Source organism: Sus scrofa, chromosome 7, assembly GCF_000003025.6.
Source record: "Sus scrofa isolate TJ Tabasco breed Duroc chromosome 7, Sscrofa11.1, whole genome shotgun sequence".
Classification (NCBI taxonomy): domain Eukaryota; kingdom Metazoa; phylum Chordata; class Mammalia; order Artiodactyla; family Suidae; genus Sus; species Sus scrofa.
In genome coordinates this window covers 96818078-96836711 of record NC_010449.5, presented here as the reverse complement: position 1 = coordinate 96836711, position 18634 = coordinate 96818078, and the positions used below count along the sequence as shown (strand labels likewise).

At 45.0% G+C, this 18634-nt stretch overlaps 2 protein-coding genes across 4 annotated transcripts in view; one reads left to right on the top strand and one right to left on the bottom strand.

Moving 5' to 3' along the window:
* HEATR4 (HEAT repeat containing 4) overlaps positions 1-17448 on the top strand; it is a 40568-nt gene extending 23120 nt beyond the window's left edge. Inside the window, exons 7-16 of one of the 2 annotated variants that reach the window (XM_021099493.1) lie at positions 219-379; positions 1207-1311; positions 3372-3490; positions 4171-4351; positions 4900-4969; positions 6658-6847; positions 8036-8114; positions 9798-9957; positions 11372-11430; positions 17028-17448. In XM_021099493.1, coding sequence (XP_020955152.1) covers positions 219-379; positions 1207-1311; positions 3372-3490; positions 4171-4351; positions 4900-4969; positions 6658-6847; positions 8036-8114; positions 9798-9957; positions 11372-11430; positions 17028-17201 — 1298 coding nt within the window. In that variant the 3' untranslated portion in view covers positions 17202-17448. Of the gene's footprint in view, positions 1-218; positions 380-1206; positions 1312-3371; positions 3491-4170; positions 4352-4899; positions 4970-6657; positions 6848-8035; positions 8115-9797; positions 9958-11371; positions 11431-13731; positions 13970-17027 lie in introns of those variants that run through there. The other variant, XR_002346009.1, reaches the window with a different exon arrangement.
* Positions 5130-13639, bottom strand: RIOX1 (ribosomal oxygenase 1). Of its 2 annotated transcripts, XM_021099492.1 has the most exons (3): positions 11799-13639; positions 10527-10703; positions 5130-5531 (listed from the first exon to the last, which is right to left on the bottom strand). In XM_021099492.1, exons 1-2 carry the CDS (start codon positions 13554-13556, stop codon positions 10563-10565), a joined length of 1899 nt encoding a protein of 632 aa, XP_020955151.1. In that variant the 5' UTR covers positions 13557-13639; the 3' UTR covers positions 5130-5531; positions 10527-10562. The 2 variants fall into 2 exon arrangements, with proteins under 2 accessions (XP_020955151.1, XP_005666404.1); XM_005666347.3 differs by lacking the exon at positions 5130-5531 and having other exon boundaries at positions 9018-13639.

The following is an 18634-nucleotide window of genomic DNA, read 5'->3' as shown; positions in this document are numbered from 1 at the left end:
TTTTACTTTTCAGGTTAAAATTTTCAGTCTATTATTTAGAACCCTGATATGGTCCATTCAAATGTGGTTTAAATAAGACGCTGAATTTTGAGACTGAGGGGAAACAGAGAAGCGAGATACCAGGCAGATAGCAGCCTAGGGTACTAACCCAAAGGCTGGTCTCTCTGTAGGGAGAACAGATCGCCATTCTGGACTCCTTTTTCACCCCACTTTGGCAGGTAATAGCGCAGACAGCTGGGCTGCAGCTCAGTGCTTGGCTTTGGAAGGTGCTGCCACTTACCCCGTGATTAAGAGGATCCTCCAACAGCTGTTTGACAAGAAGAATGAAGACACGGAGCACCGGTCTTGTATGCTCCTGAGCCATCTCAGTAGGAAGACAGTATGTGTCCATTATAGAGTCAGAGAAAGAAACCCAGGTTTTGGGGGAATGACTGGGTCTTTGAGGTCAGTGCATATAAGGAATTAAAAATGCACATGATTGGGTAGGATGATCTTAAGCACAGGTAAAACTGGACCAAGTGCATGAACTGGAGTGTATACAGGGAAAAGTGACAACAACTAGCTGAGAAAGGTAGACTGCAGATGGTTTTTCACTGTGTATGTATAAGAGTTGTGATATATGGAATTTGCTTTTGTTTGGTTTTGTTTAGCACGAAAACCACACAGAGCTGCCACTGTGTTTTCTTTCAGCAGAAATGTAGCATCCACAGATTGAAGCATATACAAATCATTTTAGGGGGAGAGACAGTTACACCAAGAAGAGGTCAGGGAGTTCCCATTATGGCTTAGCAGGTTAAGGACCCAGCGTTGCCTCTGTGAGGATGCAAGTTGGATCTCCAGCCTTGCTTAGTGGATTAAGGATCCACTGTTGCTGTGGCTGTGGTGTAGGCCTGCAGCTGCAGTTCCTATTTGACCCCTTGCCTGGGAACTTCCATATGCCACAAGTGTCGCCATTAAAAAAAAACTAGAAGAAGAGGAGGTCAGGAATTTTCTGTTGAGATTACTAAATCTACATTTTGCTCCCTGATTTACGATCGTAGAGGTCAGCTGGCTTGGATAGAAGCACATCCCATTGCAAACCCACGTTTTCCTTTGCTAGGGATGGCATCTCCTGTGTTTGTAACATTAGTTATGCTGGATGCCAGGTTAGGATGTAACTTCAAGGTTCCAGCATCAAATATCAATACAACTCTTCCATTTCCTCAGACCCTGGTACACAGCATGCTTGCTGTGGAGCTGAATAGCCATCAATGGAAAGACCGGATTGTGGCCTGCCGGGCTCTCTCCCAGATTGGTGGACATGTCAGTTTGGTAAGCTTCTCTTCCTGTGTTTCCAGGACAGAAAGTCTAACCAAAACTGGGCTAGGGAGCTCTTCTACTTTTTTGCTGCTATCTAGGATCCCATTCTTACCAAATGGATCTCTGTCCCGACACTGCTACCTCTTACTCCTACCCCAGAATTATCTTTAAATGCCAACATACTGTTCTTACTTGAGCCACTGCTTCCCAGCATGGTGGCAGTCCACAAACTGTAACCTACCACAATGAAATAAGCAAAAAGAAACAGAGAGAGAAACACTTAGAGACCTTTATAGTAAGTTGACATTGCCTCAACATCAAGGTCTTTTATAAGTATCAGTCAAGACTGTCCCTACTTTCAAAAACTTGACATCAGAGTTGGATTACAAGACTAACATATACAAGTGATTCAAGAAAAAGGGACACATAGAAGGTACTCCCTTAAAACTTTCAGAGAGAGAGAAATTAGTGTGGGCTGAAGTTATCAGTTAAAGTTCTCTGAAGCCACCTGAGACAGCTGAGCAAGGCTTGGACAGAACTGAAAAAAAGACTTCCCAGCAGGCATGGAAAACTCTGACCATCATTTAGGCTTTCACATGACCTTCGCCTTGCCATTGCCATTGTTTCAAAATGAACTTCAGCTGTTCAAATGGGATTTTTCCTTTCCTCCAAGGTGCCACTACCTTTTCCTTATAACACTGAGTTCCTCCAAAACAGCCCAGAACACTGTCATCCTGAGAAGTGAGCGACCTCCATTTTGACCTTCACACTTTGACATGGAAAGCAAAAAAATCCAGCCATTTGGTGTAGTCATCTGAAGACACTCTAGTCTGGGTTAATTCTGCCTCAACTGCTATAGTAGTACCCTGCTGCTGAAGTCCTGGATCAGCAGCACAAGGTGTCACCTGGAAGTGCAAAATCTCACCTCAGGTCAATTCAGTCAGAACCTGCATTTAACAATGTCATTTTAACAGCATCTGATTCATTTGCTCTTTCACTTCCTCAGCACGTGTCCCTCAGGATGGCCAATTGAGAGTAAAAAGCCATGCAGAGCAAGCAGAGGGCAGGGGAAACATGAGAACTTCATGTCAGACTGCTGGGGTTCAGCAAGCAGCTCTGACCACATCCTACATGCAAGGCAGCATGCCAGCATTGGGGATGCGGCAATGACAGGTCTTCTGTTGGTAAATGTTACACAGGAGTAGCTATAACAGAATTAGCTGTAAAGTATGGGGTTTACAATTGCTTACAGAAAGCAGAGAATTCACTGAGATGCTTTTAGAGCACAATCCTAAAACAAAAGGAAAACATCAGGATCAGATGGGGTGGAAAAGGTGCATGTTTCAGGCAGGGAGGATGGCTTTGGTTGCATTACATTATCCTCAACTAGAAGTCTTCATCTCTTCCCCTTTGAGAGTACACAGGAGGGTCAACTCTCCTACCTCGTCCAGTACGTAGGACTTTGAGAACTAAATCCAGGAATGTCCCAGGCAAATCGGGATGAGGTGGTCACCCCCATGACCTACTATTATTATCACCTCCAAATTGTAAGTCTCAAGTACAGACTACATTGGCTTCGATGTAGTAAAGCATGAGCTTCAAAAACAGGCCAGGGAGTTCCCTTTGTGGCTCAGCAGGTTAATGAGCCCGACTAAGACCCATGAGGATACAGGTTTGATCCCTGGCCTAGCTCGGTGTTAAGGATCTGGCATTGCGGTGAGCTGTGGTGTAGGTCACAGATGTGGCTTGGATCTGGCATTGCTGTGGCTGTGCTGCAGACTGGCACCTGCTGCTCCGGTTCAGCTCCTAGCCTGGACTCTTCCATGTACTGTGGGTGCCGCCCTAAAAAGCAAAACAACAAAAAACAGGCCAAGGTCCAAGTCCTGACTCCAGCATTCAACAGGTTGACCTTGGGCAAGAAGTTTAAGCCTCCATTTTGTGACATATCAATTGTAATATGTCTTATGGGATTCTTTGGGAGGACTAGGTGATGGGCAAAAATACTCAGCACGGTGCCAAATACAAATTTGATGTTCAAGAAATGGTGGCTAATCACTACCACCTGTTTATAGGATATGAGACATAAGTTGATCCAGCTGATGTTGAGTGACTGGAATAAGAAAGTGAGACAAGCAGTTGCCCAAGCTCTGGGGCAGATGAACCTTGGGAAGGAGGTGCATGACACTGTCAGGTAAGACCTTGTCAATATTGACATGCTCCTATGCTTGAAGTGTTCAGGGGGCCTGGGCAGCCAGCATTTGCTGAGCTGCTCCTATGCTCAGCATTGTACTGGATCCCACCCCAGAGCAAGATTATTATTTTTTTATATAAAAAGTTAACAGTTTCTACAGACACTAACAATGTAGCTAAGGAATTAATTGAATGCCTGCTAGCTGTTAGGCACTGCTTTAGATGTTTGAGAGAATTCAGTCGCATGCCATGATTCTAATTATACAGGCAAGATACACAAATGCCCAGTAAGGTTGTTTCATGAAAGATGGGTTAAGACTACAAAGGCAGAAAGGAAAGACATTCCACCCTGAGAGCCAAATACAGAAATGAGCATGGCACATAGGAGGGCAGTGGGGAAGAGAACTTGACTGTAGCAAGAGGTGCCATGTTTCGGGCTTATTCAGTCTTTCAACATAGTTTCGCACTTAGCATACTCCAGGTAATAGGGATTCGAGTAAAGAAAACAGTCGAGGTCTTTACCCGGTGAAACTGAAATTAATGGGCGTAAGGCTGACTAGGAAAGGATGGGAATGGGGAACCTACAGAAGTTGAATTTTATTCTGAGAGCACCGTGAGGGGTTGGGGATGCAGGACTGAAAGTTTTAAGGAGGGAAAAATAAAAGTGCCTGTGCCTTACAGAGTCAAACTGGGTCAAGGAAATTCCCAGGAGCGTGTGGAAGCCCTCATCCTGATTCGTGAGCTCAAGCTCATGACTGCCAAGCTTCTCCCAAGCTTTCTGAACTGCTTCTCTGATGACTTCATGGCAGTTCGGCGGGCAGCTTGTTTGGCAGCTGGTGCCTTGCAGATTCGTGATGAGATGGTGAGTCACAGAACATGTACCCATCTGATTAATCCAAGAGGGCATTGCCCTGTGCTGCCCTTGTACACAGTACACTTACCATTCTGAAGAAACACAGATCAGAACCAGGAGGGTGAGGGAAAGAGGCCACACCAACAATTAGGACCACATTTAGCTCCAAGTCAGCCTAGACTTCACTCTGGAGCACACCTCTGAATCCTGTTCTCACCTCAGTTAACTAATGTCTCATTACATGGGTGCCCAGAGGCTCTTGGATCAACTCCAGTGAATGGAGTTGTAATTTCTAGTTATTAGTGGAAAACCTGATGGAGGTGTTCAAAAGAAGGCTCTATGATCATAGATCTGTGAACTGAGAAAAACCAATCTACCGATACAAGATAATAATAGTATGTGTGTAGGCTAGTACTTTAGGCTCCAGCTCATTTGTCACTAGATTTGATAGAAGGCCACTTTTTCAGTTAAAGCACGTTTTAAGACAAGAGGGGTCCCTGTCTGTTTCATTCTTGCTCTAATTCTGCCCACTCAACACTGCCTTTTATCCACCCCAGGTCCTTGAATGCCTTCTGAATCTGATACAGAGAGATCCCTTCTGGAAAATCAAGGCCTTTGCCATCCGAGGTATCCCCCCACCAGCTCCTCAACCTCTAATACCTCCCCACGTGTTAGTATAGATCCCCAGAATCTCTTGAGGAAAGGGTAGGGTGTAGGGGAGGGGATGATCACAGCTTCTCAGAAGTTCCTTGCTTGAGAAACTAAGGATTATTTTCTTCTTTTTAATTTTTTAAAATAAATTTTATTGGCATATAGTTGACTTTTTAATTTTTAGTTAAGGATCCTGAGTCTGGGTCTAAGTCAAACTTGTTAAGGCAAAGAACCGTCAAGACAGCCCCTGCCAGGAGTTTCTGCTGTGGCACAGCAGGTTAAGGATACAGCACTGTCTCTGCAGCAGCTCGGGTCACTGCCGAGGCATGGGTTCAGACCCCGGCCAGGTGCAGTGGGTTAAAGATCCGGTGTTGCCACAGCTGGGTGTATGTCATAGCTGCAATTCCGATCTGGAACTTCCATATGCCGAAGGCGCAGTCAAAAAGACAGTCCCTGCCAACAGAATTGGGTATGAACTGCAAGTAGATATCCACTCTTGGAAATACTTGCTTTCTCTGGAGGTTTCAACCACAGGACTCTGTAATTACAAAGACCAGATTTAAGACCATTAAAAACCTAAAATCTCGCCCTCAAATTTTCCTAGAGTTTATTTATTTATTTATTTATTTTTTGTTGTTGTTGTTGTTGCTATTTCTTGGGCCGCTCCCGCGGCATATGGAGGTTCCCAGGCTAGGGGTTGAATTGGAGCTGTAGCCACCGGCCTACGCCAGAGCCACAGCAACGCGGGATCCGAGCCGTGTCTGCAACCTACACCACAGCTCACGGCAACGCCGGATCGTTAACCCACTGAGCAAGGGCAGGGATCAAACCCGCAACCTCATGGTTCCTAGTCGGATTCGTTAACCACTGCGCCACGACGGGAACTCCCTAGAGTTTATTTTTTGAGATCTCTGGCCTTGCTTCTGACAATCTGGCAGATCTCTATAAGAATTAGCCTTGGGGAGTTCCGGCTGTGGCTCAGTGGTAACGAACCTGACTAGTAACCATGAGGATGAAGGTTCAATCCCTGGCCTCGCTCAGTGGGTTAAGTATCCAGTGTTGCCATGAGCTGTGGTGTAGGTCGCAGATGTGGCTTGAGTCCTGAGCTGCTGTGGCCATGGTGGAGGCTGGCAGCTGCAGCTCTGATTCAACCCCTTAGCCTGGGAACTTCCATATGCCACATGTGCAGCCCTAAAAAGAAGCAAAAAAAAAGAAAGAAAGAAAGAAAAAGAATCAGGCTTGGGTAAACCTGCAGAGTAATTCTGCCTTCTTTCCCCACCATCCTGCCTTGACTAGCCTGATCTTCTGAGTTTATCTATCCCACATCTCATCCCTAGATAAAAAGGCGGTGTATTCTTACATCCTAATGGATAAATAGGTAGTGTATTCTCACATCCTAACGTACAAGGATGGGATGAACACCCCATCCCAGGGGTCCTTCAGAGATAATGTTCTACTCTAACCCATTCTTAAAAGTCTAATGGTGATTGTCATCTAAAAGAGATGGTACAGACAAAATACTTAGTTTAGCATTTGCAATATTTAACAAGTGGATGTCTACACTTTATTAACATGATTTATTAATAAGGCCATTGCTAGATGCTAGGATACAGCCAACTCAGTCTTAAGTGACAGTAAAACATGCTGCCCTCTTACCTCTGCAGCTTTAGGACAAATTGGCCAAGTGAGTCCTCAGGTGACAGACCTCCTGCTCTGGGCTGTCCACTATGAAAAATCACCAGGTGTACGACTAGAGGCTTGCCGTAGCATCCTAGCCCTCAAACTTCAAGGAGACCGTGTCAGGGACACCTTCCTAGATGTGCTGCTCCTAGAGAACCATGATGCTGTTCTAAAGTAAGCACGAACCCTCTGGTTCCCACCGTGACCTTTTATAATGCTAGTTCCTCCAACCCTGTTAACAGTATGTTCCTGCCTTTCCAGGCTGCTTAATGGCACAGCTTCACCTGTATCATTCATCTACTTACCCAAGTGGGTAACAGCCTAAATTAGACTCAAAATCAAGCTCATGTAGTTTATATACTTGTTCACCAGCCTAGATGGGTTTTTTCATTCAACTAACACTTACCAAGTGCCTACTTAGTGACAACAGGTTTTCAAGTCAAAAAGACCAGGGTTTGAATCCCAGCTCAGAAATGGGCTATGTGAGTCTGTGTAAGTTACTTATATTTTCTGAGCCTATTTTTCTCACATGTCAAATGCAGATGATAGTCTGCCTTATTGGTCTGTGGTAATGATTAAAGACAATGTTAGTACCCGCTATAAAGGTATTCAATAAATACTATCTATTAGTACCTTCATATATATCATCTTAAAAATTACACAATACCTCTGTTGGCTAAGATCATATAGCATTTTGCAAATAAAGCTCAGCAAGGAGTTCCTATCATGGCTTAGCGATTAAGGAACCCAACTAGTATCCACAAGGATGCAGGTTCAATACCTGGCCTCGCTCAGGGGGTTAAGGATCCAGTGTTGCCATGAGCTGTGAAGTAGATCATAGACACAGCTTGGATCCCAGTTTGCTGTGGCTGTGGTGTAGGCCTGAGGCTACAGCTCTGGTTCAGCCCCTAGCCTGGGAACCTCCCTATGCGTGGGTAAGGCCCTAAAAAGACACACACACACACACACACAAAAGCCCAGCAAAACTTCATTTTTTAAAATTTTTTGTCTTTTCTAGGGCCGCACCCATGGCATATGGAGGTTCCCAGGCTAGGGGTCTAATTGGAGCTGCAGCTGCTGACCACAGCCACAGCCATGCAAGATCCGAGCTGCTCTGCGACCTACACCACAGCTCATGGCAGTGCCGCTGGATCCTTAACCCACTGAGCAAGGCCAGCGATCAAACCCACAACCTCATGGTTCCTAGTCAGATTCATTTCCACTGTGCCACGACGGGAACTCCTCAGAACTGCATTTAGTTTTGGAAACTTAGGATTCTTGTCTGAGTCCAAGCCCCATATTTTCCACCTCCATGCTTTAAGGATAGGAAGAACAATCTAAGAAGTCCTTCTTTCCTTTCAGAGAAATTCACCATGCAATGAAGAAACTCAACTTAGAAAATGAAGGAAACCAAGAAATGCTTCAGGAGATCAAGAACAGGGTAGATAAGTACAAGCTATGTTTTCAAGAAAAAATGCAGGGCTCCCCAAGAGTTCCTCATACCTTTTTCTCCCTAAGCATGTATGTATGCTTCTCTCCATCACAGAAATACTTTCTACAACCCCACAGATAAAATATCACTTGAAGATACAAAAACAGGAGTTCCTGTTGTGGCTCAGCGGAAACGAATCTGACTAGTATCCATGTAGTGTCCATGAAGATGCAGGTTCAATCCCTAGCTTCACTCAGTGGGTTAAGGATCCGGTGTTGCCATGAGCTGTGGTGTAGGCCGCATACGAGGCTTGGATCTGGCGTGGCTGTGGCTGTGGCATAGGCCAGCAGCTGCAGCTCCCATTCAACCCCTAGCCTGGGAACCTCCATATGCCGTGGGTGCGACCCTGAAGACAAAAAAAAAAAAAAAAAAAAAAAGAAAAGACATAAAAACACATCTGTGCGAGACAGGATTATAAAAATCCTATTAGTAGGGAGTTCCCATCGTGGCGCAGTGGTTAAAGAATCCAACTAGGAACCATGAGGTTGCGGGTTCGGTCCCTGCCCTTGCTCAGTGGGTTAGGGATCCGGCATTGCCATGAGCTGTGGTGTAGGTTGCAGACGTGGCTCGGATCCCGCGTTGCTGTGGCTCTGGCGTAGGCCAGTGGCTGCAGCTCCGATTGGACCCCTGGCCTGGGAACCTCCATATGCCGCGGGAGCGGCCCAAGAAATAGCTAAAAAGACAAAAAAAAAAAAAAAAATCCTATTAGTAAAGAGACAAAAAAAACCCCAGACCTCTTATTAGTCCTATCAAGAAGTGCTCAAAATCAGAGTTTGTTGTTTCTGAAGTACTGCTTCCTTCCCTTCCTGTTTTTTTTTTTTTTTTCCCCATCATCATCTAAACCCAATTTGCTCCTTTTTCTTTTCTTTTTTTTTTGCAGATATGCATAAAGAAGGAATGAGGGACTGGAGTTGCCCCCCAACTACTACATTTTCTTTTTCCTTCTAAACTTCCCTTAATTCCTAATCTGAGCTTTTTCTTTTTCTTTCTTTCTTTGGGAGTTTTTTGGTCTTTTTTGTAGGGCCACACCCTCGGCATATGAGGTTCCCAAGCTAAAGGTCTAATTGGAGCCGTAGCTGCCAGCCTACACTACAGCCACCGCAACGCCAGATCTGAGCCATGTCTGCAACCTATGCCACAGCTCATGGTAATGCTGGATCCTTAACCCACTGAGCAAGGCCAGAGATCGAACCTACATCCTCATGGATGCTAGTCAGATTTGTTTCCACTGAGCCACGAAAGGAACTCCTAATCTGAGCTTTTTCATCAGAGGCACTCTAGCTGAGCAGGTGGTTCTCATTGTTCAGTGCTGTTAGAGGAGATGAAGGAATAGAAGGAAGGGGACTTTAAAAATGCGAAGATTCCTTCTCCATATAACTCACAAAACCAATTTCACGTCAAGCATTTCTTTGCAAGTTCTTTTTATCATGCCCAAAAATCTCAAGTGAATTTTTCATTATCAGGTCTAAAAAATAATGTCCAAATATCACAAGAGAAGTGTTCTTAGGCATTTATGTGCCACCTAGTGTTAATAAGCATGATGCATGATGTTACTTTATTAATGCTTTTTGATGATCTGCAGCCTAGTACAGTTGTTTTTTTTTTTTTCCAACATCTTTTGTTCTGATCTAGATTCAAACATTAACCCAAAAGGAATTGTTGATACAGAAAATATTCAAGATTGAGAAAGTCATAGGAAAAATGAAAGAGGAAGCAAAACGTGTTTATTTGCAACCCAAAGAAGGGCAGAAACCACTGGACCTACATACTTTTCTCCAAGAAACTTTTCAAGGTAGGTCTTCTATGTGTGAGTCCTATACCCTGACTCCTTTAACAAGCCTCTTCCAGGATTGGATGTTTTGGGACTTAGCTGTGAGCCCTGTAGGATGAGAGCCAGAAAAGGATACTTCCTTTTCTTCTTGGCAACCATCCTCTCAGTACTTCATTATCTTTTCCTTGCCCTCCAGTCTTTTATTTGCTATCTGTCCCTTAAAAAAATGAGGGACATGGTTCTAAATGAACCAATTTGAAAGTCAGATAAAAAAAAGAACATCTTAGAAAAACATGAGTAAAAAAACAAAACAAAACTGCTATGTCTATATCTGGTTACGCACTCAAAAAAAAAAAAAAAAAGCCTTATAGCTTAACCTTGAATAGTGGTGTTACCTTTGGAAAGTGAGATTAGAGGAAGAGCTATAATTTTCACTTTATATACATCTATGCTTTTCCAACTTTTAAAAAAAGACTTCATAAAGTTCTCAAACTTACATAACTGAAACCTATCATTATGGTAAAAGGATCTTAAAAGTTCCAACCTAAATGAGGAGGTGCAGACATCAAGCTGTACCAAAACATACTTACAAAATCAGTGTGCCCAGGAGTAGCAGCAGCCTCAGGTCATTCAGCCAGCTGCCCACCAGCCACCACCCCAAACCCAGGTCTTCTGGTTCCAAGTCCAGTGCTCTTTCTGGTACACCAGGCTCTTTTCCACCAACCATGAGAATATTCACTTGCCAGATTTGGGAAAGTGTCTTCCAACTGCCAGAAAAAAATGAGAGTGGAAAGTAACTTGAACACCAGCCTTTCCTCATGGCCAGCTTGCTACAAGGTAGCTGACTAAGACTTAAGCTAGCATAATTAGGTTGACATTCTGCCTCTTCCATGAACAGTGCCAGCCACTGATGCAACCAAGCACTGAGCAAAAACACAATATACTTAGAACTTTTCAAATTGTGCTGTTTGAGGTTCAAGAAGCATGATTAAAATGAATTACCCCCAAAGTTGCAAAATTGGTCCCAATCCTACAACCACTCTAAGTTACCTTTCATCTCAGCCACTGTACATTTTCTCTACCTCCCTCCTCCCACATTCCTTCAAACCAAGTCATGTAATAATCTACCTTTAGAAAAGGAAAACATTCTTTGGCACTTTAATAACTTTTCTAACATTCACACAAACTTACAGTTACGAAAAGGATGCTGACCCCAACCCTCCCCCCAAACTAAGAGAACTCAAATGAAGGATGCAAATTCCAAATAAAAACTAATAATGTCTCAAGCAGAATAACACAGCAAATGCTACGTAGTACGCTTAAGCCTGAGGGTGATGATGAATTCGGTACTCTGAAATGATCAGGAATCGAGTTTACTGCTGCAGAAATAGCTCCTTTTTCCACCTCCAACTTCTGCTTTTACTTTTGTGCCTAGATGAGGTGGTGGTTTCTAGAAGACCATCTGAGTTCTGTGACATTGAAGCAGTCATAAAGGTAAATGTAAGCACACTGATGGTGATCAAGGTAAGAGCATGAGTTTTTTTTCCTTCCAAAAAGGTGGTAGTGGTAAGAAAATCACTACTGTCCTGTTTCCAGCAATCAACAGAGAAACTAGTTCAGGTTAGAGGCATCTTGGTGAGTAGCAGCCCCTTATCATATAACATGGTTGCCAAAGAAAGCTGGTCCTCCACACTGTCACAGGGCAAGTCCCCTACTCTCACAAACTCTGGGTAGGAGCGAAGCAAGAGTTCCATGGCATCAGCTTGCTGCGGGTATATCTCCAAGCATTTGGGCTCTTCCAGATGATAAACTCGGGAGTTTTCCACTGTGTAATAGAGAAACAAATGGCCACCTTCACCTACCAGCCGAGCTATACCATCTTGAAGCATGTGCACTTCTGTTTCTGTTGTCAGCTGGGCCCCCACGTTCACAGGTTCTCCAGCCTCCCAGCGAATTGGGAGTCCATAAACGCTTAGTGCCCTCTCCCTGTCAGTCAACACAGGGGGCAGAGAATCGTGAATGAAATCTTTGGCTCGCTGGTCGGCCACAGCATCGACAGGCGCAAAGTGTCCCAAGCGGGCAACCAACACCCGCACCTTCTCCATGAAAGCAGTTCTCCGCGGATCCTTAGAGTCTGAATGCTGGGCCCCCATGTAATCCATGAAGTCTCGGGGCAGTCCCCTACGGAACTCCACGTTTTCTTCCATTGCAGCCTGCACTGCCAGAGGCAGTACAGCCTCCAGGAAGTCGCCCCAGGTATTGCGCTGGTATGTGGACAAGGTCAGATGCAGAGAGTGCACTCCGTCCTGGCATTCGGCTTGGTGAATGAAGCCTCGGGGAAAATAAAGCAAATCTCCAGGTTCCAGCACCGTCTGCAGCACCGGCTCACCGAGGTCGTCCTGGCTGAAGTTGGGACTGGATGTCAGGGCTAGTTCCTCAGTCGGGACCCGCGGTCGGTAGACCCGCCAGAGTTTCCTACCTTCCAGCTGCAGCACGAAAGCCTCAATGTCGTCGTAGTGGGGGGCAAAGCCCTGCGAGTTGGGGGGCGTGAGGTAAACGTTGGAGCCTGCCATGCTTCCAAACTGCTCTTGAAGCACAGCCAAAAACTGCCACACGGTGGTGGAGAAAGCCTGCGGACAGAGGAGGCGCAGGGAGCAGCCGGCCTGGTACAGGGACCACGCGGCGGCGGGCAGGGCGCGGCCGGGAGGGTTCAGAGTCTCGCGCCGCCCGTTGATGTAGCGCGCGGCGTCCAGGTGCTGCCCGAACTGGACCTCCTCGTTCCGCAGCATGGAGTCCAGGTCTGCGGTAGAGAAGAGACCCTGGTAGTAGGTGTGGTCCTGCCGCCGCACCAGCACCGCCTCACGCTCCCACAGGCGCCGGTAGAAGTGGTCTGGCGGCATGGGCGAGATGAGCCATTCAAAGAGGCGCGCCGCCCGCCGCCGGCTGCTGGGGATGCGGTTCAGCTCGGCCAAGACGCGCTGCAGAGGAGAGTCCCAGGGCAGCTCCCCGTTCATGCTTTCCCCCTGAGGCCCCGACAGCGTCGCAGGAGCCATGGACGGCGGGGCGCCCGCCAAGTGCTGGGCAGAGCACAACAGGGTAGAGTTCTCCACCCCGCGGGCCGGCGCAGCGGCCACCTCCACCAGGCGCGCGGGCGGCGCCGAACCCGGCACTAGGCGCGCGGGCAGGGCGGGCCCCTCCATCAGCCGCGCCGGCGGCGTCTGCGCCTCCACCAAGCGCGCTGCCGGGGTCTGCGACTCCACCAGGGCTCGAGGAGTCTGCAGGGAGCGGGACGCGGGTGAGGCCTCCAGCAGCTCCGCGGGCCCGAGGTGGCCATATGGCTCCCGCCGGGCGGCATCCGGAAGGCCCACCACCCCGCCAGCCAGCGGGTCCACGGGACCGTCGACCGTCGACTCCACCCTCGAGTCCTCCGAGTCCTCGCTTGGCAGCGTCTGGGCCCTCAGCGCGGCCATGCGGGACGCGACACTTCTCCGCAGCTGCCTTCGGATCTTCCTGGGCCTCAGGGGCAGGGCCAGGACCGACCCGCTGTGTGGCTGAGGCTGGCGCCGGCGCCTCAGCCGCCCGCGCCTCAGCAGCCCTGCGCTAGCCCGGAGCCCGTCCATGGTCCGACCCTCTCCGGAGCAGACAGCGACAAACCGGCTCTTGCAGGCCGCGGCCGCCGTGTACTCTGGGAAGGGGGCGGGCCTCCAGCCGCACTGGGTTGTCCACGCCCACCATTCTTCCCCCTGGCGCCTCCCGCGCGCCGGGTTAGAAAATGTTAACTTAATTAAATGCCTGGCTTCCCCAGCTAGAGCACCTGAGTCCTTGCGTGATTAACCTGGTGTCTCTGTTTTGTGGGCAGTTTAAAAATCAAGTTGCCAGGGACTCCAGGAGAAAAAAGTTGGCTGCTTCACTCCTCTTTCGTTCTAGTATCTGCACTTTGCAGTGTTCCCCGGGTCTTCCTCGTTTCTGAATAGCATGTTCCCCAGCTGCATCACAAATTTTAAGTCATTGTGCTCCCACCACAAAAAAGAAGGTATGGGCTTTTCTACTCTTGTTCTTGATATCTGCCTTTCCCACTCCCTCTGGAATTTTGTTTCATTAACTACAACTTCTATCCCCAGAATCTCTTCTCCTCTGAACTTTATGTCGACTTATTATTATATCTGAGCCTTATTATATGTGGGCACTGTGGTAGGCATGAGAGTGCAATTGCTGAGAACATCGTCACTGTCTCCATGAAACTATTGTTGCTTTATACATAAAGATGACTTGTGTTCATTTGAATCATTTATTATAAATTCCCAGGAATGGAATTGCTACGAACAGGATAATTTTTGTCATTATTATAGGTTTTACCGAACTCTCTCAGAAAGAGTTCACAACCTTACAAGCAATTATAAGCATGTTAGACTACATGGTCTCTAGGGCCTTTTCTGTGGTTCCATTTGATCTTTCAATCCTCTTTCTCACTCACATTTCAATCCAAACACTTGGAGTCTAAAAGCTTTTAGATTTTACTCCTCTTAGGTGTTACATTTACCCGTTTTATTTCTCTTATGGTCTATTACAATGGTCTGCTACTTGGGGTGGATTTTGCCTCCCCAAGAAACACTTTGGGGGAGGAGGGTTGATGCTATAGCATCTCATGAGTAAAAGCCAGAGATGCTGCTGAACAGCCACAATGCAAAAGACAACACTCCACCCCCAACAAATAATTATCCAACCTGAAATGTTAATAATGCTGAGGCTGAGAAACCCTGGTCTATTACAAGTGGCCTCCCAACAAGTCTCTTTTTAACTTTAATTGCCCCCTGTGCTAATTTATAACACAAGTAAGGACAAAATTAGTTTTTTCAAAGTTCCTGGTGTGGAGCAGCAGATTAAAGATCTGGCATTGCCACAGCTGTGACATAGGTGACGGCTGCAGCTCAGGTTCCATCCCTGGTTGGGAAACTTCCACATGCCATGGGTGTCGACAAAAAAGAAAAGAAATTAGTTTTCTCAAGCTTTGGCCCCAAACCTACCATCACCCTACTCAAAACCCATCCATGTGCCCCAGGTCTTGTTTTTTGTATCCACTCAGCCAGTCTGTGTCTTTTGGTTGGAGCATTTAATCCATTTACATTCAGTGTAATTATGGAAGTGTGTGTTTATTGCCATTTTGTTAGTTGTTTTGAATTTTTGCTTTGGGCTCCCCTCCCCGTTCTTTTGCTGTTTTTCTCTTGTGACTTGCTGATTATCTTCAGTGTTGTATGGGTTGCTTTTTCTTTTTAATGTGTGTGTTTACTATAGTTTTGGGTTTGTGTTTCCCATTAGATTTGGATATGACCATCTATGTGTGTACAGAATTGTTTGGGATTGCAGTTCTCTTATTTTCAAATGCATTTTCAGTGTTCTGCACTTGTTTTCTCTTTTCCTGCATGCTAGTTTTGATATAATATTTGTCAATGGGTGATTTTCTACCTGTATATTATCTTTGTCTTTACCAATGAGTTTTCTCATTTGCAATTTTCTTGTTTCTAATTGTGGCTTTTTCTTTTCTGCTTAGAGAAGTTCCTTTAGTAGTTGTAGAACTGGTTTGAAGGTGTTGAATTCTTTTAGCTTTTGTTTGTCTGAAAAGCTTTTGATCTCTCCATTGAATCTGAATGAGAGCTTTGCTGGGTATAGTGTTCTTGGTTCTAGGTTCCTACCTTTATCACCTTAAATATATCTTGCCACTCCCTTCTACCTTGCAGAGTCTCTGCTGCAAGTTAACCTTATGGGCGTCCCTTCGTATGTTGTTTGTTGCTTTTCCCTTGTGGCTTTTAATATTTTTCTTTGTATATAATTTTTTTCAGTTTGATTAGTATGTGTCGTGATGTGTTAATAGCTTGTTTCTTATCTGTGCATAAATATTTCATTGTACAGATGTACGACAGTTTGTTTTTCCATTCACCTATTGACGGTTGATTCTAGTTTTTAGTAATTATGAATAAAGTGCTACAAATACTCATGTGCAGGTGAGACTTTTTTATCATGACTTCATTTTCTATTTCAAGCATAATATTCAAATAATATAATAAAATAATTGACATCTTGAAAATCAAAATTAAAATGATACATCCCATCATAACCAATTTATCTAATTTTTTTAAGAAATGAAAAACAAAGTAATGAATAATGTGTTGGTTATTATTACATAATTGTAATAATACAATATAATGTGTAACTGAAATTAGAAGTTATTTGAGAAATAAGAAACATGCAAAGTATGCTGTTCTTTCTGCAGACATGTAAGTGGGCATGTATCAAACTCTGGGGTTAGGCCTTTGAGATTAATCAAAGAATAGTCAAATATATAAAAATCAGAATTAATCCCATTGAATTCATTAGACATAATAAAATTTTTCCTATTTAATAAAAGAGGAAGATATATAGATACACAAAAACAAGTTCACCATTTGTAATACCACTACAGGTTTGCTCCCTGAAAATACACAATTCTGATGTATTCTATTTTGCTTCATTCCTATCAGAAAAGAAAAATATATGGTATATTTATTTGTAATGCAGTTTTCCTGCACCATCACATTCTGGTAAGGAACTTCAAAGAATGTAAAAATTCCAAGTTCCAGAGAGTAATACAGAAAACTAGATTAATATTAGAACTACCTAGACTCATGGGAATGCTTTACCCGAGGTACAACTCAACACTGGCCATCACTACATTGATTTATAAGTTGAAAATAGAGCAGTGCTGTGTCCCTAGGGGCTGTTCACCGTGTGTGAATCCACCTCAGCACATATGAGGAATAAAGCTCTATAGTCATTGCTACTAATAATAAAGACATAGAAAACATGGGCTAACCCCCAAGATCCCATGTATCTGTCCAAGCTTTAGGTGGACAGTTCAGGCATGTTCTCCAGAATAGGCTTTTGACTGGAATCAAAAGAGGCAGGTCTTAAACTCATAGATTCTATTTTCTTATGTATTGTAGTAGTTCATAGACCTATTCTGATAAACCATGACGGGAAGGTCTTTCTCTTTGGATCTACTAGTCATACGATGTCAAGTTTGGCATATGCACTCACATTTTAATATTTCTCTGCAGCCTGTGAGGCCCTGCACACCAAATCCCTGGTCACAGAGTCCAGTCCTGGGCCTAAACACAAGAAGCAGAAATCGCTCACTACTTGTCAAAGATCTACGCACTGCCCGGGAGAAAAGGATTGCAATGGGACCCTTTGGATCTGACAGCAAAGATCTTCAGCTGAGTAAAAACTGAAAAGTTTTTCCCAGGGTTATGTCCTTCCCACCGCCCCCCCCGGAAGGAAAGGTGATTATTTTTTAGGATGAGCCTTTCTCTTGGTCCAAGACACAGGCAGCAGTGGACCTAGTCACATTCTGTCTCTTTAATTGTGTAATCTCTTGGTCACTATGTTTGTAAAGAAAAACCTATTTAACAGTATACCTGGCTTTTTAATGTGCACCGCTTACACAGAGGGTTAATAAAAATTGATATCGCATTAGGAGATAGTCCATGTTTTTACATAACAGAGAAGTCATATACTAAATATAGGTCAAAACTCCAAATTCCGCTAGAATAGAAATATTCTGGAGTTCCCCTCATGGCTCAGTGGTTAACGAATCCGACTATGAACAGTGAAGTTGCGGGTTCCATCCCTGACTTCACTCAGTGGGTTAAGGATCCAGTGTTGCCATGAGCTGTGGTGTAGGTCGAAGATGTGGCTCGGATCTGGCTTAGCTGTGGCTTTGGTGTAGACTGTCAGCTGCAGCTCCAATTCGACCCCTAGCCTGGGAACCTCCAAATGCTGTGGGAGCGGCCCTAGAAAAAGGCAAAAAGACAAAAGAAAAAGAAAAAAATATTCTAAGCCCCAGAATCTTATACAAGCTTTATGGAAAGACCTTTGAAACCTAAACTAAAATCCTGTTTGTCTAGGAAAGGAAATCTTAGTCAAGTTTTTTATCCACAAGTCTAGTCTTGTTCTAGAACAGGTTCTTTAACTGCAGCTCACAAGGCTATGAAGAAGCCATGTCACAGGACAGTTACAAGAAAACTGAGCAATATTTTCCTATATTTTGAGCAAGTAAGAATTGCGTGGATGGTGCGTGAACACTTTTAGATCCCTGGGAAGCATTGCTGCAGTTTTACAAGGCTGATTAGCAGTTCTCGGTGTACTTAATGCTTACAAGATTTAGGCATCATGGAAAAGTTGCGAACTGTATCCATATCCTAAGCTCAGATTCTGTAAGAGCACACAATACCCAAAAACTTGTCATGGAAGAGGAAAAATCCAGAATTAAAACTAGTGTGAATCCACCTTTCTTTCCTAAGTATCAATTGTTGTGCGAATCCAGATTTTCTTCCTTCCTTCCTTCCTTCCTTCCTTCCTTCCTTCCTTCCTTCCTCTCTCTCTCTCTCTCTCTCTCTTTCTTTCTTTGTCTTTGTATGGCCACACTTGCAGGATATGGAAGTTCTCAGGCTAGGGGTTGAATTGGAGCTGCAGCTGCTGGCCTGTGCCACAGCCACAGCAATGCCAGATCTGAGCCGCAATTTGTGCCAACGCTGGATCCTTAACCCACTGAGTGAGGCCAGGGATCAAACCTAAGTCCTCATGGTTACCAGTCCTCATAGTTACCACTGAGCCACAATGGGAACTCCCCAGCTTTCTTTCCTAAATGTTGATTGCTGTTTAC

Coding starts and splice junctions, on each gene's coding strand:
- RIOX1 (XM_005666347.3), bottom strand. CDS start 13,556: ATGGACGGGCTCCGGGCTAGCGCAGGGCTGCTGAGGCGCGGGCGGCTG.